General features: G+C 37.1%; 1 protein-coding gene across 9 annotated transcripts in view; it reads right to left on the reverse strand.

The window, feature by feature from the left end:
* The window catches only part of Enpp2 (ectonucleotide pyrophosphatase/phosphodiesterase 2), a 104742-nt gene that overhangs the window by 8357 nt on the left and 74579 nt on the right, over positions 1-21806 (reverse strand). For 3 of the 9 annotated variants that reach the window (XM_074069116.1, XM_074069114.1, XM_074069119.1), the window contains 10 exons: positions 21385-21416; positions 20450-20577; positions 18403-18490; positions 18168-18255; positions 16891-17075; positions 14305-14356; positions 6565-6639; positions 5115-5251; positions 3540-3675; positions 2769-2846 (listed from right to left, as the gene is read on the reverse strand). In XM_074069116.1, coding sequence (XP_073925217.1) covers positions 2769-2846; positions 3540-3675; positions 5115-5251; positions 6565-6639; positions 14305-14356; positions 16891-17075; positions 18168-18255; positions 18403-18490; positions 20450-20577; positions 21385-21416 — 999 coding nt within the window. The remainder of the gene's footprint in view (positions 1-2768; positions 2847-3539; positions 3676-5114; positions 5252-6564; positions 6640-14304; positions 14357-16890; positions 17076-18167; positions 18256-18402; positions 18491-20449; positions 20578-21384; positions 21417-21806) is intronic. The other 6 variants (XM_074069115.1, XM_074069120.1, XM_074069118.1 and 3 more) reach the window with 3 other exon arrangements.

Consider the following 21806-nt stretch of genomic DNA (forward strand, 5'->3'; position numbering starts at 1 on the left):
CCAGAGCCAAAACACCTGGATAGTTATTTGCAATAAAGCAAGCTCACCATCTCTAGCAATAAAGGAAATGCAAATTAAAACCACACTAAGATTCCACCTCACCCCTGTTAGAATAGCCATCATCAGCAACACCACCAACAACAGGTGTTGGCGAGGATGCGGGGAAAAAGGAACCCTCTTACACTGTTGGTGGGAATGTAGACTAGTACAACCACTCTGGAAAAAAATTTGGAGGCTACTTAAAAAGCTGGACATCGATCTACCATTTGATCCAGCAATACCACTCTTGGGGATATACCCAAAAGACTGTTACTCCAGAGGCACCTGCACATCCATGTTTATTGCGGCACTATTCACAATAGCCAAGTTATGGAAACAGCCAAGATGCCCCAGCACTGACGAATGGATTAAGAAAATGTGGTATCTATACACAATGGAATTTTATGCAGCCATGAAGAAGAACGAAATGTTATCATTCGCTGGTAAATGGATGGAATTGGAGAACATCATTCTGAGTGAGGTTAGCCTGGCTCAAAAGACCAAAAATCGTATGTTCTCCCTCATATGTGGACATTAGATCAAGGGCAAACACAACAAGGGGATTGGACTATGAGCACATGATAAAAGCGAGAGCACACAGGGAGGGGTGAGGATAGGTAAGACACCTAAAAAACTAGCTAGCATTTGTTGCCCTTAATGCAGAGAAACTAAAGCAGATACCTTAAAGCAACTGAGGCCAATAGGAAAAGGGGACCAGGAACTAGAGAAAAGGTTAGATTAAAAAGAATTAACCTAGAAGGTAACACCCATGCACAGGAAATCAATGTGAGTCAATGCCCTGTATAGCTATCCTTATCTCAACCAGCAAAACCCCTTGTTCCTTCCTATTATTGCTTATACTCTCTCTACAACAAAATTAGAGATAAGGGCAAAATAGTTTCTGCTGGGTATTGAGGGGGGGAGCGGGAGGGGGTGGAGTGGGTGGTAAGGGAGGGGGTGGGGGCAGGGGGGAGAAATAAACCAAGCCTTGTATGCACATATGAATAATAAAAGAAAAATGAAAATAAATAAATAAATAAATAAATAATAGATGGTTAATAAAAAAAAAAAAAAAGCAAGCTCCTATTTGAAAAACAACAGTGAGAGAAAGATTAAATGTTTACTTGAGAAAAGAAAAAGAAAAGATGGAAAAGCAAGAAAAGGTAGGGGAAGGGGAAAGTGATGGGGAAGGGAAGGGAAGAGAAGGGAAGGGAAGGGAAGGGAACAATAAGAACAATCAAAAGGCCAAACTTGCACAAATGTGGCAATGAAAAAACATTCCCTTAGGAAAGAAAAATAGCAAGCAGCAAGCTCTCTGTGACGACCTTTTCTACACTAGCCTCAGGTAGTGCCATGTGTTTCCTTTAAAACTGGTTGGTCAAAAAGTTCCAGAAAGCTCTGATTTGTGGCAATTAAATGAAGCTGCAGTCCAAGTAATATTGTGGCAAATGTACCTATGTGACATTCTGAAACATTTCTCATTTGGGTCTGAAACAAATTAAGAAAACTTCTTTTAAAATAGACTTTTTCTCTAATGTGCAATAGATTCTATTTTTTTGAATAAACCTTCACTTACTAAGTAGGACATCAAATACACATTTTTTTCTCTAAACAATAAGAGCTATTTCACCAATATCAAGTAGACCTGACACTAACTGACATTCCATAATCACTTGTTCCTATTTTGAGACTCTATTCCAACCCCGAGAGTTTTGTAACAGCCCAATCTTCTTCTGCCAAGTCAAAATAGGAAATGCTTTCTTTTCCAACCTACACAATAAGTATATAGGTCTGCTTACTGCAAATGAAGTAAAAGGAGGTAAAAGCTATTCCATGATGCATTCTCTATCTTTGTATGGATGGATGAGTGCATGCATGGAGAGGGCAATCAATGAATTATTTATTATGAGAACTGGAAAATTGATCATTTTGGTCACTTGCCAATGTAGTCATGTAAGCTTTAGAATCCATGTAAGCTTTAATACTCACACAATAAAATCTCTTAATTTTACAAATGAGAAATTAAATGGCATTTTTATGATCAACAAAGCCAGTAGTCATACTTTAAAGACTAGAAACTTGGTTTTGGAGGCCAGGACTTGTTGCATCTATACAATACACAGAATCAATATTACCCCAAAAAATTTATGTCATATACAAATTATGAATTCAAAGAAATTAAAACAATATTTCGACAGCTCTAAAACTATCTGAAATTAATAATCTGATGAATCAGAAGACCCCCTAAGGTCTTCCTGGGTTTCAGGGTCAACATTCAGAGTACATGGGTACACTAAAGAAAGAGAAACATTAGTGGCTTTTTATTGCACTGTTCAATAAATAACTATAATTGCTGCTAAATTACCTCCACAATTTTGTGAAGACCCTTTTTAGCCATCTAAATAATGACCATTAAAATAGAAAGAAATGCAGGTTAGAAGAAAAACGCAAACTTGATTTAGTTTAGCTTCTACCATTTGTGACTTGGGTCACTACTTATGATGTCAATTTCTTGATTATAAACAAGTATCTGCCAACTTCCTTCACAGAACCAAATTTTGGGTCAACAGTAGAGAATTTACATGAAAAATCTTCAAAAATTATAAAAGCTAAACACAGGAAAGGTATTATTATGATTTAAATCAATATAGAGGTAGAAAAGGTAAGTGGTAAATTTAGAAATATTCATTTTTGTAAGTAACAGTTTATTAAGTAAATATTGGACTTACGTTTGAAAGCAGGATACATTGGAACCATATTTGTTACAAGGAATGCATCATATTTAGCTTCTGGTGAAGAGCTCAGATCTAAACATTAGGAAAGCAAATAGTATACATTGCTTACCAGAATCTACATCAACAGAAAAACAGTTTTCTAAAATGGTGCAAATAGAATGGAGTGGACCTACTCTTTTATGTCTACTTATTACCTCCTTTAAAGGACTTTTCCTCCCACTCAATCTCTTTTCTTCATTCAGTAGTGCTCTCAAATTATTTACAGTCCTTTTCTTCGTACATAGTTGTTAAGTCTACTAAGTTTTTTTTGTTTGCTTGTTTTGTTTTTTTTTAGTTTTTTTTTCTACTAAGTATTTTGTAAAAGAATTCCTTGATTACCTTAGTGCAATTTAGACTTTTAAAATGTCAGTAAAATAATGAGAACTAGTTAATGTTTAGATCACCTCTATAGCATTACTTAAAGGAATAATTAATGCCCTAATGATTACTATTTCACTCTCAGATTCTCATTTAATGTAAGGAGGAACAAGAGGTTTCCCTCACACTTTAGAATTCTCCTGGAAAACTGGATTTTTCAAAGTTTGTCATTTGACCGGGGCGGGGGTGGAATTCCATAAGAATCCCATAGAAGTTGACATCAGGATCTCTTAAGTGTTCTTTCTTGAAGAAAACCTGAGCTACTGAAACCCTCACTAGCAATTATTACCCTCCAGCACGCACAGGACACCCTCTAGAGTGATCAGAGCCTAATGCTCTATAACTTACAAGGAGGAAAGAGGAATCCGTAGGACATCTGTTTATCATTTTTGTAGGCCAAACAGTTCTGACTAAAACTCGGAGAAACACGAACATCAGGGCGGACGCAATTGGTCAAATGCTCAGGGATGCCAGAGACCTCAGCCTGCAGAGGATCAGAGGCAGTCAGTAATGCCACAGCAGAAACAGCCTAGCAATATGAATGTACTGACAGTAGATTGTTCTATTATAAGTAGTCTAAACTAAGCCCTGCTGGCTTACTATAGCTCACATTCTGATATTCAGAGTTCTTTAAAAAAAAAAAAATCCTAGCCAGTCGCCAGTGGCTTATGCCTATAATCCTAGCTACTTGGGAGGCTAAGATCAGGAGAATTGTTTTTGGAGGCCAGCCCGTGAAAAAAGGTCAGGGAGATGCCATGTCAACCAATAACTGGGTTCAGTGGTCTGCGCCTGCCACCTCCATCTGTGCAGGAGATTGAAATCCAGAGGATATCAATCTAGGAAAGCCTGGGCAAAATGAGAGACCCAATCTCTAAAATAATCAGATCAAACAGGGTTGGAGGCATGGCTCAAGCAGTACAGCATCTGTCTAAAAAGCACCAGGCCCTGAGTTCAGAACCCAGTACCATCAAAAAAGTCCTCATTTAGATAATAAGCTGTAATTTTCAAACTCTTGTTTTGAAGACTAAAGAGCAAAAGTCTTTTCAAAGTCTTAAGTAAAACAATATATACAGCACAAATCCCTCTGTTGAAATAATGAATAGGATTCCACAAATGATCACTTAGAAACACTGTTAGATACAGTAGACATATCCCCTCTAAAAAAGGATAGGTGCATAAATAATGCACACACATATGTATATTTTATAGAGAGACTAAATATGAATGTACAACAAACGCATGCACATAGGTATTCTGCTTTATTTGGGGCAGAACTGCCAAATTCATCTTTCTAATTCTGATAAATCTCATCTTCATCAAACCAAAACTCCAATGCAAAACTTTTATTAAAATACAAGCAAGACGTTGAGCGTTGGGGAGGCTATGAGTAGGCACAAAATTTATAGGACTACTCTGTATTTTCAACTAAATCTTGCTGCTAACAGAAAACTCTTCTAAAAGTTAACATCTACTAAATCAAACAAACCAACCAAACTTGATGACTTCTGGAATAACTCTGCAAAAATCAAGCCGAGTAAAAATGTGGACATACTGATAGGAGATTGGTCTATTATGAAGAGTCCAAACCTAAGCCCTGCTGGCTTACCATAGCTCATATTCTGATATTCAGACTCATTTAAAAAAAAATTCTAGCCAGCCACAGTGGCTCACACCTGTAATCTTAGGTGCTTGGGAGGGTTAAATGAAAGAATTAATATGCTCCCTATAACACTGAACATCTTACCATGGAATTATTAGGACATTTGAGTGAAGACTAGTCAAAATATCTTACAATAGATTAATCAAAACAGAATTTCTTCTTCAGGAAAAAATTAAGACAAACTTCTATTAAGCAAGCAATTATTGTATTGATGCAATGAATGTAATAAACTGAAGAATATAGAACTCAATTTTTTCAATGACCTGTTTGGAAACAGTATATGACGTCCAGAGTGGCATTAAGAATATTTCACTGTAACCACTTTCAAAGTCAGAATGATATAAGATATCATATCTAGTCCGATAGAGCACTGCAGGTCGTCCGTAGAGAAGATGTCTCTCTAGGAAAGAAAATAATAAACTGTGTTAAATGCCTGTGAAACTTTATATCGAATGTTAAAGAAATACTGGAAGACAGTCAAGTTGTCCAAAATTTGCTAGCTTACTTATTAAAACACGGCACCTTCTTAATTTAATCAACTAGTTTTCCCAACACTTTTGCGCTTTATCTGAGCACCCAAGCATGAGTCAAGTTTTGCAGTTGTGAAAAGTATCATGCCATACTACATTTATGTTCATGCACATTTTAGTTTTAGAGAATTTAAAATCTCTATAGCAAGGAAATATTACATAGTAAATTTTAATGTGATGCGGCTGAATAGAAAGCCGATAGGTTTGGATTTTCATAGAATTAAATAATTTGGCTTCTGAAGAGGTTCATCAGGTTAACCAATGATTTAATTAAGAAGAAGGCTCTTTCTTATCACCATTTCCAAACTGCAACTCAAATATGCATAATTTCAGCATAAAAAGTGAGTAGTGAGGAGCATTAAAATAAGCAGCTTTGTCACATGGAGGTAAACTCTTTAGGTAGTAACTTAAAGGAACATGTATAGATAAAATAAGTGGGCATTCAAGAGGGTTCTTTAAATAGAGAAGAGAGAAGTTCACCAGTTACCCAGGAACTCATTTAGGGCCCCCAAATGCAGTCAGACCCCCAACAAGGGAAATCTCTCCTCTTAAGAAAAATAAAAAAGATCTGAAAAAAAAATTTTTTGAGGAAAAGAGATGAGAGTTTCATATGCAAACCTTCCACATTCATAATAAAAGCCTGGAGCTTGATCTGCCCACTTTGAATAGACTAAAACATCCACAGATTCTTGGAAAGTAGGGTTCCTATGGACCCAAATATTTAGAGATCGAGGCATAGGCAATTCATAATTTCCTATGTTTTAATTAAAAAACTGTTTTTACTATTATTGTGATTAGAGAAAAATCAGTTCTGGCAATCACTTATTAAATTATGTATACATGTTGCTTTAATTAAACTGTTACCATTCTATGCAAGATGGAAAGCCCTTCTTAGAAGACTTTGCAAAACCCTCCCAAGTAGAACTGCTGATTTGAGGCAGAGTGGCCCACACTCTTGCAATGCAAGCCTCTTCTGGGGAGTTTAACCTCCTAAGCATTGCAGTAAATGTAGAAGCCTTGCTTAAGCTGCCAAATTTGGGGGCCCACCCTTAAAAATTACAACATAACATGACAATATTAAATAAGTGAAATATCATAAACAAATTAAGAGCCAGCAAATCATAACAGCAGTACTTGGGAGCAGTAAACCAACCCAGACTTTCCTTCAAAACTCAAACCAAACCTTTTCTAGGTTCAAAATTTCCATTAACGTTTTCCTTGTTTTCATTTTTGCTGCCTCTGAATCTCTTGGTTTCAGCTGGAAGCAGAAGTATCAAAATTCTTTGAGAAGCTATTCTCCTTTTATCATTTAAGTATTAATGCTTACCTAGCATGTACCTCCAAATTCAAACTGATGCCTAGCCTCTCATCTGTTCCATTAATGAGACAACAAAATTAGCAGTCATGTTTCTATGTGCAACACCCCTCCTTACAACACCCACGAAACAATAGTTCGGATGATCTACCAAACTGTTGGTTCTTCCTTCGTTCAGGTCTTGGGTACCGGGGTTTGAACTCAGGGCCTCTACCTTGAGCCACTCCACCAGCCTTTTTTTGTGTTAGGTATTTTCAAGATAGTCTCACAAACTATTTGCCTGGGCTGGCTTTGAACCACGATCTTCCTGATCTCTGCCTCCTGAGTAGCTAGGATTACAGATGTGGGCCACCGGCACCCAGCTGGTCTCCTCGTTTCTTGGCATTTATTCCATTCTACTTCATTCCACAAGGGCTGATGTATTTGCAACACCCTGCTCATGAGCACTGTAAGCAATTCTATGATATATGTAATTGCTTTTCTCTCTACCATCAATAACTTCTCCAGTCTTCTTCACCAATCCAGAAACTTGTCTTCTTTCCAATATATCCATTGATATATCCTCCTCCACCACCACCATCAGTTACTAAGAACCTTCTTTGTGCCAGGCCTTGGGTTGTAGAACGGAGATACTAAGCAAAGGTGATTAAGATAGAGCTCCTACCCACAAAGAGCCCACAGTTCAATGAGAAAGACAAACACGGCACACATCTGACATATAAATATTGTGTATGGGTATACAGAAGATGATGAGTGTTAAAAACAGAGGTGAGGTGAAATGAACAAAACCCTTTACATCTTAGTTGATGGCATTGCCCTGGCATTATTTTTAACAATACCACTTTTCACACTCAAAATTGTATTACAAATAATATGGTCGCAGAGTTCAGCCATAATGGAAGAACCATGAAGAGGAAGGGAGAGAGGCACAAGGTTGGCAAGACATCATGAAAAATTTCCCCAGTGAAGCATCTTCATTTCTACTCACTCTTTTATTCTGCATAAATAGATTCAGTTTGTTTCAAAAATATGGACTTCATAGCTTCTAAGCTATTGACACACTGCAGTTTTTTAAACACAGCTGGAGTACAAATATATCATTATCTAATTTACTTTATTTTCAATTGTTACTGAGCATAAGAAAAAAATATAGTGGTTTTGACAACCTCTTAAAAACCCAACCAAGATCCCCAACTGACCCCCAAAAAACTTCCAGAGTCTTCCTAAAGCTTAATAATTTCATCTGAGAAAGAAGTAATCTTTGCAGTAAAAAACACAAATTTTAGGATTCAGAATCAAAATTCAGATTTCACTTTTTCAGTTTAGCTAAGTATCAAAGAATCACAGGTTTAGTCACAGACTGACTCCACTAGTCACCATGACATCTTGGGTGCACCACACATTGCATTTATGTTTAGCTAAAAGCGCCTACTCAGACCACAAAATGTACTTGAATCTCAGATTTACACATGCTAAGATATTCGTCTTAAGATCATACCACAAGCCTCTGCTTTTGCAGTATGTTCCTGTGATTCCTTCCCCCCATGGTGACTTTTAATGTATATAATTAGAATATCCATATTTTTTGTATTTACTTTTCAAAATATTTTTTAAAACTTTAATTAGTACAGTAATTGTAAATCTGTGTGATATTTCAATTTATGTATATAATCCATAATGATCAGGTCAGTGTAACGGGCATATTCATCATCTCAAACATTTATCCTTTGTTGTGTGAAAAAACTAGTGGAACTATTATGTACTCAAGTACGAAAATGGAAAAATGAGACATGTTCAAACTATTCCAGGAAAGGGGAGAGGGTGGATAAAGGAGAATGATGGAGGGAGTGAATTCAACTGGTATATCATAAGAATTTTATGAATGTCACAATGTACCCCCAGAACAACAATAATATAATAAAATAATAAAACCAAAAAAAAAGAAACTCAAAATTCTCTACACTAGTTGTTTTGAAACATATAATTGACTTGTCACACATAGTTACCCTACTGTGCTATAGAGCGTTACAAGTTATTCCAACTGCACCTCTATATCCATGAACCATCTCTGTTCTGTGATTTTTTTTGTGTGTGTTTTTATATTTTTTTTTTCATTTTTCTTTTATTATTCATATGTGCATACAAGGATTGGTTCATTTCTCCCCACTGCCCCCACCCCCTCCCTTACCACCCACTCCGCCCCCCCCCCCCCCCGCCAATACCCAGCAGAAACTATTTTGCCCTTATTTCTAATTTTGTTGTAGAGAGAGTATAAGCAATAATAGGAAGGAACAAGGGTTTTTGCTGGTTGAGATAAGGATAGCTATACAGGGAGTTGACTCACATTGATTTCCTGTGCGTGGGTGTTACCTTCTAGGTTAATTCTTTTTGATCTCACCTTTTCTCTAGTACCTGTTCCCCTTTTCCTATTGGCCTCAGTTGCTTTAAGGTATCTGCTTTAGTTTCTCTGCATTAAGGGCAACAAATGCTAGCTAGTTTTTTAGGTGTCTTACCTATCCTCACCCCTCCCTTGTGTGCTCTCGCTTTTATCATGTGCTCATAGTCCAATCCCCTTGTGTTTGCCCTTGATCTAATGTCCACATATGAGGGAGAACATACGATTTTTGGTTTTTTGAGCCAGGCTAACCTCACTCAGAATGATGTTCTCCAATTCCATCCATTTACCAGCGAATGATGGGTCAAGCATTTCTTCCTAGACTGGGTTCCTACTCCACAGAATTCCACACACAGCCTTCATTCCACACCCTATATACCTGTTTACAACAGTGTCTCTGGCATTTTGGTACATGCCAAGGTTCTCCAGATACCACATTTGGCAAACTACAAGACAAATCTTTCAAGTGGTGTGGGCTTCCCCAGAACTTACTCTCTTTGTCTTCCAAAGTTCAGTCATGCAGGCTTGAATTTGTGTTTCTTTTCCCTCCTCGGCTTCCTGATTCATAATTCCCACAGAATGGCTAAACTGACTTGGAGCCACATGAAGATCTCTCTTCCTTTTTGGTTTTTTTTTTTTTTTTTAATATTCACTCTCACAATAATGTGCTCCTAAATTTTACCACAAAATCTTTTTGTGGTTAAAAAAAAAGGTCTTTCCTTTTCCTGTAGCCTTTCTCTTTCTTTGCCTTATAAGCGCTGATACTCATTCACTACCATTTCAACCTCCTCTGGGATTCAATTTGCCACCTCTACTAGTGCCCTGTTCTTTCTCATCTCAACCCTTAAAACATTATGCTGTATTTATCTACTTGCTAACTAACAACAGAACAGTAACTTTATGAAGATGGCAGGAACTCTTTGTTATTCACCACCATTTCCTCCATCCTCAACAATGCCAACAAACAATGTCCTTGGTAAATATGTATTGGTAAGTCAATTATTTTAAAAAGAGTACAGAGTTTCTACATATGACCTGTCTAGTACAATTCTGAGAGATGGAGTAGGCAGATCAGTATCAGCTCCATTTTCCTGATGAGGGAACTGGAGGTTTATTATCTGAACAAGATAATTCAGCTGTAGAGTAGCACCCAGACTCTAGGCCTCCAGTTTCTGCCTCTTTATTCTTTTCCTTTGCCTGTTGGATGGTCTCCAGTTGGATGCTGACTTTGGGTTATTTTCATGGAGGACATATTGTAATAAAGGTTCAACTCAGGCTCTGCCTGAGTGATGTCTGCTAAGACAACATAGCAATCCCTAATGAGGACAACAGTTTGTGTCAAAGCTTCTAGTATTTCAGAAATAACTTCCAAACCCTGAGATGTACTGAAATTCCCTCCTGATATATTTGACCAACACATAGAATAAGAAGCATTTTCAGAGAAAATCACATAGGCTTAAGTGTCATTGTAGAACTGGAGTCCAAACTCAGCTCAGCTCTTTAAAGCTCTGTGACTCTGAATGAACCTCACAAAGTCTTATATCAACCAGGGACACTGCACCGCTTTTTGTTTTTGTGTTTCTGTTTGTTTGTTTGCTTACTTGTTTGCTTTGAGACAGGGTCTTACCCAGGCTTCTCTGGAAGTTACTACATAGCCCAGGCTGGCCTCAGTTTCACAGCCCTCCAGGCTCAACCTCCCTAGTGCTAGAATTACAGGCATGACTCACTATGCCAAACATCACTGTATTGTTAAAAAGATATAAAGCACCAAATTTAGTCTTCACCCAAAGTAGCTGTGGTTGTAGTTGTAGTGGTTTGTAAAGAGTACGTGCTCCCCTTCAATATCAGCAAAGAATATTGGTAGGTAAAGATGACTAAAATTCAGTTTCTACCATCAAATTGATCTTGCACCCTACTATGAATCACAAGTAATTTTTACCAAATATTAATTTTTTTCCAGTTCTCTCCCAAATCACACACATAGACATCTCCTCCCTTCTTTATCTCCAAAAATAAATAAATAAATAACAAAAGTAAGAATCACTTCAGAATTGGAAACAGCTATAGAGATTCCCTCTCACCATGTTCAGAACTCTGCTTTAAAGTTAACATGAATCACTAGTACTTGTCACTTTTTTAGTCAAACTAACTTCTCATTATGTATAAAGAGCCAACAAACATAGGTGTCAAAATGATTTTTAACTTCTTTTCACATGAAGATGATAGTGAGCACTAATTTTATATCAATGTAAATGGAGAAAAGACGAAGAGGAAAATAAATAGTCCAACTAATTCTTACAGTGAAAATTATACCTAGCTACATAGTGCCAGAATTGCCTATTACGAGAGATTTAAATTTTTTCATTTAATTCATTCATTCATTGACCCAATATCACAAGGAAATGAATTCTCATTGCACAATTAGTGCCAAGATTTTAACAAATGTGATCCAGAAACAGTAACCATCATGCAATTAAGATCTGGAAGCAAGTAGTTTAGATCACCATTTTTGAAGACCACGTTTTTCTTCCTGTTCATTTTAGCAAAGAACTTGTTCTATAACAGTATAAATACTTATAGGAAAGTATTGCCTAAGATTAATTTAATATACCTCTTTTGAATATCCCCTGGGTGGTTTTACTATTGGAATGCGTGCTTTCACATGTGTGCCTTGTACAGATGTCTGAGTGATTTTATAGCATATGATATTAAAACAGTCACATACGAATGTACAAGTGCATTATATACTACACATGGCTTATTCTGAAAAATATCAACCACCTACATCTATGTTTTAAAAAAGTAATAACAAAAATACTACAACTTTACACTTGTACAGATCTTTAGGTTTACAAACTGCTTTATAAGCTTCAATACACACATGTGTTCACATACAGTGGTTCACATTCACAAGGGTCTACCCTAGCAGACATTGAGTATTTTAAATCCAGACTGGGATTTATGATGCAGGAAATGTCATAAAAGCCTGAACGTACTCAGACCAAGAATATGTTCCTGTGCTGCTGAAGAAATGACTAAGAAAGTCAACTGGAGATAGAGACAAAGACCAAGAGAAAAATAGGAGAAAGAATTTTGAGTTTATACATATTCCAGAATCTAAACAACAATAAGGAATCCCATAATACAATGATATACAATTATTTTTATTTCATGTAATACTTTCAAAATTGCTCTTGTATCCTTGAAGGATGAGCCCAGTAGGCCATAAGTAGACCAAGGGCATTTGCTACTATTATTCTCCCCTCATATTTGGTGCTACCATTTTGAAGTCCTGGGTTAGAAACTATCAATGGCACAACTGTCTCAGAGAGACCAGAGCAATCCAAGGTAAGCTTTCCACAAATGCGGAATGTTTTGTTTCCACGAAAACACAAAATCTTAATAGCTTTACTGGTATAAAAAGACCTTTGAGGGATACATACATCAAACACTTCTGTTCACCTCAGGGCAAAGTGGTACAGATGTGATGTCACTAACTATAATGCCTTACCCCAACAGTCACAAATTCACAAAGATGATGCCTTTTATTTTCAAGCTCGGAGGTTTGAACCTGCTGTTTGTGCTGAGTTCTGGAACTGAATTTGTCACATAAGCACAATGTCACCAACAAACTAAATGCACAATTTTTTTTCCTAGAAATGTTTTAGTACCATAGAGAATCAGACTCTGAACTGGCAAAAAACATAAGAGTCAATTAGAAGTTATCATAATTAACAATCCATCCATGACTTTTAGAAGAGAAGCATTTCAGTACTATTTCTTTGCTTTGGTGATTGAATATTTGGAAAACTTAAATCATAGATTCCCTACACTTTGATCCTGGCAACATTCCAATTTTGTCTAATTATAATGATACTACAGTCTACTGCAGGTTAGATGTCAAGCATTTTGAATCACTTGTAGAGTTTGTGGAGGACAGGTATAGCTTTTACCAGGGAAGTCCTATCCTTAAAACTGATTTCATCCACTTATATACCAAAGAATCTGTGTGTTCTGTGATCAAAGGGACAAAGGGGAGGGCAGTGATGCAGGGGAGGAAGAAGGCAGATGAAGATCTTTATAAAGAGGGAAAACAAGCTAAGTAAATAAAACCTTCTGCTAGTTTCCTTAACCCCTGCTTAATCAGATTGGAAACCACACATGTGATAAACAGAATCATATGTAAGCTAGTAACTCCAGTGATGGTCTCAGGAGAATTTGACCATGTGCATCTTTTCAGCATGACTTGGGCTGCAGTGCATAGCTTTTATCTGATTCTGTAAGACACTCTTAGTCCTTCCCTTATTGTTTCAACAAGTTCTCCCATACTATAGTAACCTGTAGAGAAGCCTCCCCACTCTCTTCTGTTTTCTTGTAATTATGTGGAATTTCAGAATCAGAAGAATTTGCATGATAGAGTGTATTATTTACTGTCATTGTCCATTGCTTTGTGACTTGCAGGATAGAGTGTTAGTGGAAAAAATGTATTAAACTCCACCATCTATATCAGATGCTGTCTTTGGCAGGTGAGCTGTGAATGGAAGTGACAGACTGCTTCACAAAAGCAGCAGTGTTGAATTCCAGTACACAACTCTGTGTGCTGTCATGAACAGGGCAGAATTAAAAGTATACACTTAGCCTATGGTCAGCCTACTAACATTGAGTAAGATGTGTCTTTTATAGTACAAATCACTGAGATTTTTGTGTGTGTGTTATTTCATAAGCTTTCAAGTTAACTAAGACATGCTTATTATCATTATGAATAAAAGAAGAGAAGAATAATTCAAGGAGCAAGATGATCCTTTGTGTGAAGAAGGAGTTCTGATGTGGTGCCTTCTGAGTATCTCTACCTATCATAACATATACACTATTTCAGTACAGAAACAAGCCACTGGTACTTATAATTTTAACTACCATTCCTTTTATAAGAGTTCCCAGTAGCATCTTACTTATGACTTGTCCAATATTCAATGGATTGTCTGTCTTTCAGAAGGCTTAACAGAAAATGAGGGAAATTAAAAAGCTGGTGAATTTTTTGTTTTACACAGATGGCTTCTTATGTACATAGAATAAACTTTGCCAGATGGGTCTAAAAACTACCTTGCAATACAAATATAAATTTTAAAAAATACCGTTCTTACCCTGGGAAATAAATAATAAGTCTTCAACTAGTAAACAAAATTTATCTGATTGTTTTTGAAACAACCCCTTACCTTCTGTAGACCCTTTTGTATGAAGTCGTTTGTTGAGTTCATCCAGTTTATTCTTCATGTGTGACAATCAGAAAAAGAAAGAAGAATGCAAATCAGAAATGTTCTTTCTCTCCTACACACTTCTAATTAACACCATGCTAAATTCAAAAGAACATTCTAAAGTCTGTCAATATTGTGAACTTGTCTGAAGAACTGCTATTTTTTCTCACATTGACATTCTAAACTCTAATTCCTTACAGTTCTATGTCTGGGAACACCTCCCTTTAATCTCTCCATGATTCTGTTTCCTTTCCTTAAATCCATGGGTAATCATGGTACCAACTTCCCAGGTCGGTAATGGTGATTACTTCGACACATACATGTAAATTAATAATAATACTTCCTCAGCACTTCCTATGAATTTGTAGGTCCACTAAAATGACTCGCAAAACGAATACATGAAATTACTTCTTCCAAAGTTAAAAAGGTAATGAGTCAGCAACTCTGAAAAGAAATGGCTCAGCAAATCTACCATCACTATATATCCTAGAGACTCTCTAGCATATGTGTACATTGCTCTAGCAGTGTTTTTAAGAGTCAGTGTTTGGAAATTACCAATGTTCCTAAATAGGAAAGTGAATAAAATCAGTATGGTGTGTTATACCATTACACATAACTATTAACAGTAAAAATGAGTAAGCTAAATCTTCATTTATTAATACACATAAGTGTATCTCAAAAACATCATGATGTATAAAATAACTGCAGGATTCACATACTATAACAGCATCCATATAAAAATTTATTATGTGCAAAATTATACCATACATTATTTTAGAAGACATACTAAAGATTATCTTATAAATTATTTAAGAGTACATATAGAGAGAGTAAAAGTACATAGGTGTGCATGAGAATTATACACACTATTTTCAGAACACCAGTTAACTCACGGTAGGAAGGAAGTAGGATGGGAGAAGGGACACACAGAACTTCCACTACATCTGTAATGTTTGGTTTCTTATGATTATGTACTGAGGTATTCATTTTATTGACATATACTTCTTCCATATCTAGAACTTTATTGGGTTTTTTTGTTTTTTTCTTAAGAGAAGGAAGATGAGCTCTGTTTGGTTTGTTTTTTTATTGAGAAACCCTAAGACAAAATCAATCTAGAATTTCTCTTAAATGGTTTAACACAAGATATCTAAAAGAATAATTCTTCTCCAAAAGAAAATAAATCAGAGAACAAGATGCAGCTAATTGACTCCTCTAAAATTGTATTGGGATCCCCTTCACAAGATGACTTCATATTGACTTTGACAACTTGACATCCACAGCTGAGGTCTGAGCATGACCCACCTTATAGTAAGTAGTACTATAGTATACTATATAGTAATGCTCCTTGTTCTTGTTAGGAGCAAAAGTAGGAAGGACATAAAATTGAGGGTGGGAGGGGATGGAGTAGAAAAGCAAACTGAATTTCTCCAATGGTAAGTCTCTCAAACTGTGACTCCTAGACTCCTATGAACTCTGGAAGTGAGCAAATGGTAGGGGAAGAGATTGGATAGTAGTAGAATTATTTTCCTTTTTTCTGAGGCCTAATAGAAAAATCACAATATACCTATATAAAATCACCCATACAGATAAGTTAGATGTCCTTGCTTTGAGATGGCATCATATCAACCCTGGGTGGAAGCACTGGTTAATTCCTGTTATTAGAAACACTGACTGACATCTATAAAGGTCTTTGAGCAATATAAAAGTTCAATAATCAAATTATGTTTAATACTTCCATTTGTTTGGAATTTGAAAATGTCCAAACATGGTATGATGGACAATCCCTATTTACAACAGCACCACCCCATTCATATTGCACCTTTCCCCATACTGCCCTGTGTCCTGGAAGGCTGACCTCTAAGGACTGTATTAAAGAACAAACTTGCCCTCTGGCTTCCTGTTAGGCTCCACCAATGGGAGATACCTGTAGGAGAGTAGTGGAGAGAGAGATAAAGAAATTATCCCCCATCTCCCTCCCTCTCAGGTTGTAGCATATTGGCTGCACTCACCTATCAAACACAATAGTTCCTTCCTATCCATCTCTCTCACTGTTTTAGTAACTTGCTCCCTCTCCTCATCTTTCAGGTTTTGGAGGGTGCCTTGCTAACCTCAGCACTTTACCATTCCTAATTGACTTCCATCCACCCTGCCCAGCCTTTATAAATAGTTCTCTCATTAAACATGATCAAAATTATCCCTTTACTGAATCTTTCCAAACCTCTTTGGAAAGGCCACTTGTTTCTTGTCAGGACCATCACATATGATTCATAATTGAGCAAAAGAAAGAAATTTTGGTTGGGAACTGTGACTCCACAGAATAGCAGGTTTTATTCTTCATTCTCTGCATTTGTGCTATCCAATATGGTAGCCTGAGCCACATATGGTCTTCTAAACTTAAAATAATGAAATTAAAATTTTAGTCCCTCAGTCACACCAGCCAGTGGCTCCATATTGGAAATTATTTCCATTATCACAGAAAGTTCTATCAGACAATGTTATTATACCCCCAAGAAGCTCTTTCATGGTAAACATAAATATTATTTCTACCTTTGGCTCTACCTTATCATCACAGGTGCATCCCAGGTCAAAATCAGACTGAAGGTACATAATCCCTGGATAATTCGGTCTGGTAACTTCCTCTGGCATGGTTGGCCTAAAGGAAATTGTACGTAGTAGGTGATTCAAACTTCCATGTGTTCCATTGTTAGGCGCTGGCTTCAACCCCAGGAGATCTGGTTAAAAGAAACAAAAGGATCCAGGTGATACTTAAATATTTTTTGGATGAGATATGGAATCACTTTCCAAATGTCTGTAAACCTGAACACAAATCAGAACTGGATAAAACCAAATTTAGATGGCAGATATCCGCTTTGTACTTCTTGAACCATTCTGACCTCACAATATCTTGCCAGAGCTTCCTGAAATAGCCATGTTCATTGCTGGAGCATGAATACAGAGTAACATTCTCCAAAACAGAATGGAAGAGTGGCACTTACTTAGCATACACTTAGCCTGTGTGTGGCAATCATAACTCAAGGACTATCAGTGTCAGTATCATTGCCTTCCTGCACCTTGCTGGGATTTTTAAATTCCAAATTCTGAAATGAGACTTATAATCAATAAATAACTATAATCTGCCCTCTAATGCACTCCATAAAAGTTTGGGGACAAAAGGAGGCTTTGGCCCTTTGCCTTAAAGTGCCACTGATTAATGAACAGGCTGATTTCACAGTAAGTGAATGGTTGCCAAGCAAGCTCACAGTGACTTGCCTAAGTTGAGAAGCAGGACAGGGGAGAACTAGAAGCCAAGATGGGAAAAGAACCCAGGAGACCCGACTTGAAGACTACCCCTCTAACCACCAGACTGGCACTCCCTTACTAAATAGGAAAAGTTGTCCTCATTCAGCAACTAGAAGCTCAAGGAAGAAAAATAATTAGGAGCACATAAATAGCTGGCCAAGATTCAATCTGGCAAAATTTTAACTGGGCTGCAATGCTAGAGAGGGAAGTGGGAGCAAGTTCTATGCAGAGTTCTTGCTTCATCAGGTCTCTGACCAGCGGTGTCAAACTGTAATGCTATGTTGGATCAGCCAGCCAGCGGCTGCCAACAGCAACACTCTGAAAACTCCCCATTAGTCAACTGTTGAAGGGAGACAAAGAAGCCTTAGAAGGGGATGGTAGTCTGTCCTTTGAACCAATTTTTTTTTTGCAGGGAGAGGAGAAGTTCTCAGAAAATAGACACCTCATTTCTTTCTTTGACATTGAGGAAGTTCATATACTAACTGAAGAGTATTTCATTGGCTTAAATTAAATAAATGACTTACCACACATAACATTGTAAAGTTCAATATTTTCAAATGGAGGCACTTTAGTCTTGTACTTAAATGTTGGGCCATAACCTACAAAAACAGTCTTCCAAAAGAAAGCAAACAATAAGAGTTAACCATTCCTGGGATCTAGCTACAATGCTTCCTCTGTATAGATACTTGCAACTTCACACACCCTGTCACCCCCATCCCCTCTAAGAACCAGTTTCAATTCATAGTTCTGTGATCATACCTGCATGCTATTGACCTTGTTATCAAATCCATGATCCCCTTGGAAAAAACATTTTCCTGATGGTTTCTTATAAACATCCAAAGGTTTTCTGCATTGAAACAGTTTATGGTCAGTCAGGATTTCTCCTGAAATCATGGTGATAAAAAGCACATCTCAGGGTACAGAAGATCTGTACAAAAGGGCTTTTGAATGCCTATTTTTTCTATTTGAATTTCATCATTCCCATTGCAATGACAGAATACTTCTGTTCATTTATCCTGGTGTCTTTGCTTTGACAATCACCCCAGGATAATAGGGACCTTTGAGCAGAAGTCATGTTGCCTTCCTCGCACCTTGTGCTTATGCTGAGCAAAGAGTTTGTCACAGTTAATGCTTCACCTGCCCATGTGCTTCACTAGCTCCAGGAGTGTTAGATTCTTGGCTATAGGGCCATGTGTGTCTGCTTCACCTCTATAAACCCTCCCTAGAATCAGTGCCAAGACTTAGCTGGCCCTTTTAAAATACGGAAGTTTAATCAATGTACAGAGATCTGCATTCTATAAAAACGTTTACATATAAATTGACCTATCAATATAATACACTAGAGTATAACTGAGTGGCCAACTTAACCTATTGGTGACACATTGAAAAAAAGGGGGGGGGGCTTGGCCTCACCTAGACAATATCTCTATTTATAAATATCACTCTCAAGACATCAAGATCATTTTATCTTACCTTTTGTGACAAGGAGACACCTTTTGCATAAGTGTTCTATGGTCCTTTTCCAAAAAAATGTCTTGTACCCACAGGGTACATAACAGTGGAATACAGTGCTTGGGGAAAACAAAAAAATCTAACTGATGTGGTTCCACACTTACAAAAAGTACCTTGGACTTGGGATACTAATATATATGCGAATAATAACTCAATAAAGCAAGCATTAAATTTAAAAGATTTACTGCTAATTTAAATATCTGGCTTTTGTGTACACTAATTTGCTCAGCTGTCACCATCTTTCGCTTAACTTTTGCTCAACTCCCATGTTTTCTTCATGAAATTCTACCAACTGCATCATTTTCTCTCTCTTCCAAGGTGTCCCATACAATAATAGTCCTGTGGAGGACATAGTCAGCCACCCATTTTGGTCACATCTCTGTAATGTTTCCATAAGAATTCCTCATGACTATCCTTCATGATTCCAGTCATACCTGGTCTTCATCTATCTCTCTATAATCCCATATTTTTAACTCTATATATCCCCCTTACAATTACAGAAGGATATTCATGTTATTGTCATATGTCTTTCTAAGGGTTGTTGGTACAAGTTCTTAGAGAACCAACTTTTCTCATTATCTTTTATGCCTTGTAAATATTAGAGTTCCTAGCTAGAGTGCATGTCATAGTCATTCAATTTTTGCTATAGACAGATTCACATTTTTCTTAAGAAGAAAGTTTGAGAAAGAGTTGGAGGGAAGGACATTTCTAGGTCATGAAGATGAATAAATCTATAGTGATTAATTCTTTGAAAGTGACAAGAGGCCCCCAGTCGTGTCCTATACCCAGATTCAAAAGCAAGAAATAGTCTCTTTACTCTGGAAAAGTCTTTTGCAGTTCAAAAGAAGACAAACATCACAAATATTTAAAGCAATGTAAAACATGTCCACAATAACAGAGGTTTTAAGATTAACAACATTTTCTGAAGTCCTCTATAAACATTACTACAGGCAAAGTCATGTCAGCCAAGGCCCAATCAGCCCAGTATACTAGGGCAATTTCTCACCAAGTAATACATTTGAATTATTCAAGTAATAAAAATATAAAATAGAATATCAATTCAAAAAATGAAATATACACACAGAGATGCTCTGAGAACCCAGAGAGACACCAAGATACCAACACCTAGAACTTAAGAGAGTCATTTTCTCAGAACTAATTGTTTGTCTAGAACACAAAATATTTGTAAACACAACTGAGATTTCTTTTAATGATGACCAAGAACCTAAAAGTAATTCCAGTTGCCAAAGAGGTGGCTGTGAAGAGCAACAGGGACAGTCACTTGCTAAGCTACCTTGCAACATGCCATCTGCGGTCCACCAATAAATGGATATCTTCAATTCTTCTGTTGTTGGCATAGTGCAAACGTTTGGGAAGGTGCTGTTTCATGTATGGCTTAAAGTGCTGATCTGGTTTTTTACACTGAAATATAAATGAAAATTGGTCTTTTGATGGAAATTTTTCTAGAAAAAGCCCTAGACCTATTAAAAATTGCTTAGTGAAGGGAGGGGAGGAAAGATAAGAAAAAGTAATAGAGGAGGTGAATTTGATCAAAGTATACTATATACATGAATGAGAATATCAATGAAACTACTGTATACAATTAATATGCACTGATGAGAGAGTGCTAGATATTCTCTCCCTTGAAAGCTGAAGGCAGCAGTAAGTCAAAAAGGGTAGTTAGTGAATAAATGAAATTTGTTACCCCCTATCAAATAATACATGTTGATACCCATCAGCAAGGTATCAGAGAGGAATAGGGAATTTTTAAGATTCATTCCTGACTCACGAGAGTCATAGCTGAGAGCATTCAATCCAAAAGGCCTTCCCAACTGCTTCAAGTCAAGGGCTGGGATGTGGGGTAGGAAGGAAGGGGTAGACATGTGCAGGCTTATCTGATGATGCATTCATGTGTTTTTAAGTCTCTACCCTGAATTGAGGAATAACGGAATGGGGACAGATCTACTTCAAAGAAAGTAAAGATTTGATTAATCATGAATGACTACTTCCCACTTCCAATGGAAGGATCAAATATTCTCAGCTTCTATCATTGCCAAAACCATTAGGGAGAGTGGACTACAGGCCAGACATTTTGAAACTCTTTGAGAAACAGGTGCAGAAGACAACAGGGCAGTAAGGGAAATGTTCCCTTCATTCATGTGGGAGGCAAACACCAGAGGTAAACATGTAGAACCCTCTTGGAGGGCAGAGGCCTGGGTGAACACTTACCGTGAGATTAGCAATAATGACTTTAGGGTCATCTGTCAAAGAGAAAGGGAGGAAGATTTCAAAACACATGACAAAAATCACTGACAAAAGTCATCTTTGCAGGAAAGAGATGCAGTTCTTCCTCAACCAGACCCCCCATCAGAGGACTATCAGTGTTTTGCTGTAATCAGATGTATAATTACATGTGGGTTTTTAATATTTCAATAAGTGAGATGCAACTAAACAAGCGGCACAAATCTTACAGCAAACTTCCCTGACGGATCTGGTGTCCTCTTTGGAGGGGATGCCTCCATCCATAGAATAAGGATTCTGCGAGGCAACTTGCTTCAAATGGCGCCTCTGGAGCATAGACTTGGTTTCTTTGCAAATTTAATGTTAGGAACTAAACTGGTCATTTGGGGGCTTTTACTGTAACTTCCTGT

Source organism: Castor canadensis, chromosome 3 (assembly GCF_047511655.1).
Source record: "Castor canadensis chromosome 3, mCasCan1.hap1v2, whole genome shotgun sequence".
NCBI classification, from domain to species: domain Eukaryota; kingdom Metazoa; phylum Chordata; class Mammalia; order Rodentia; family Castoridae; genus Castor; species Castor canadensis.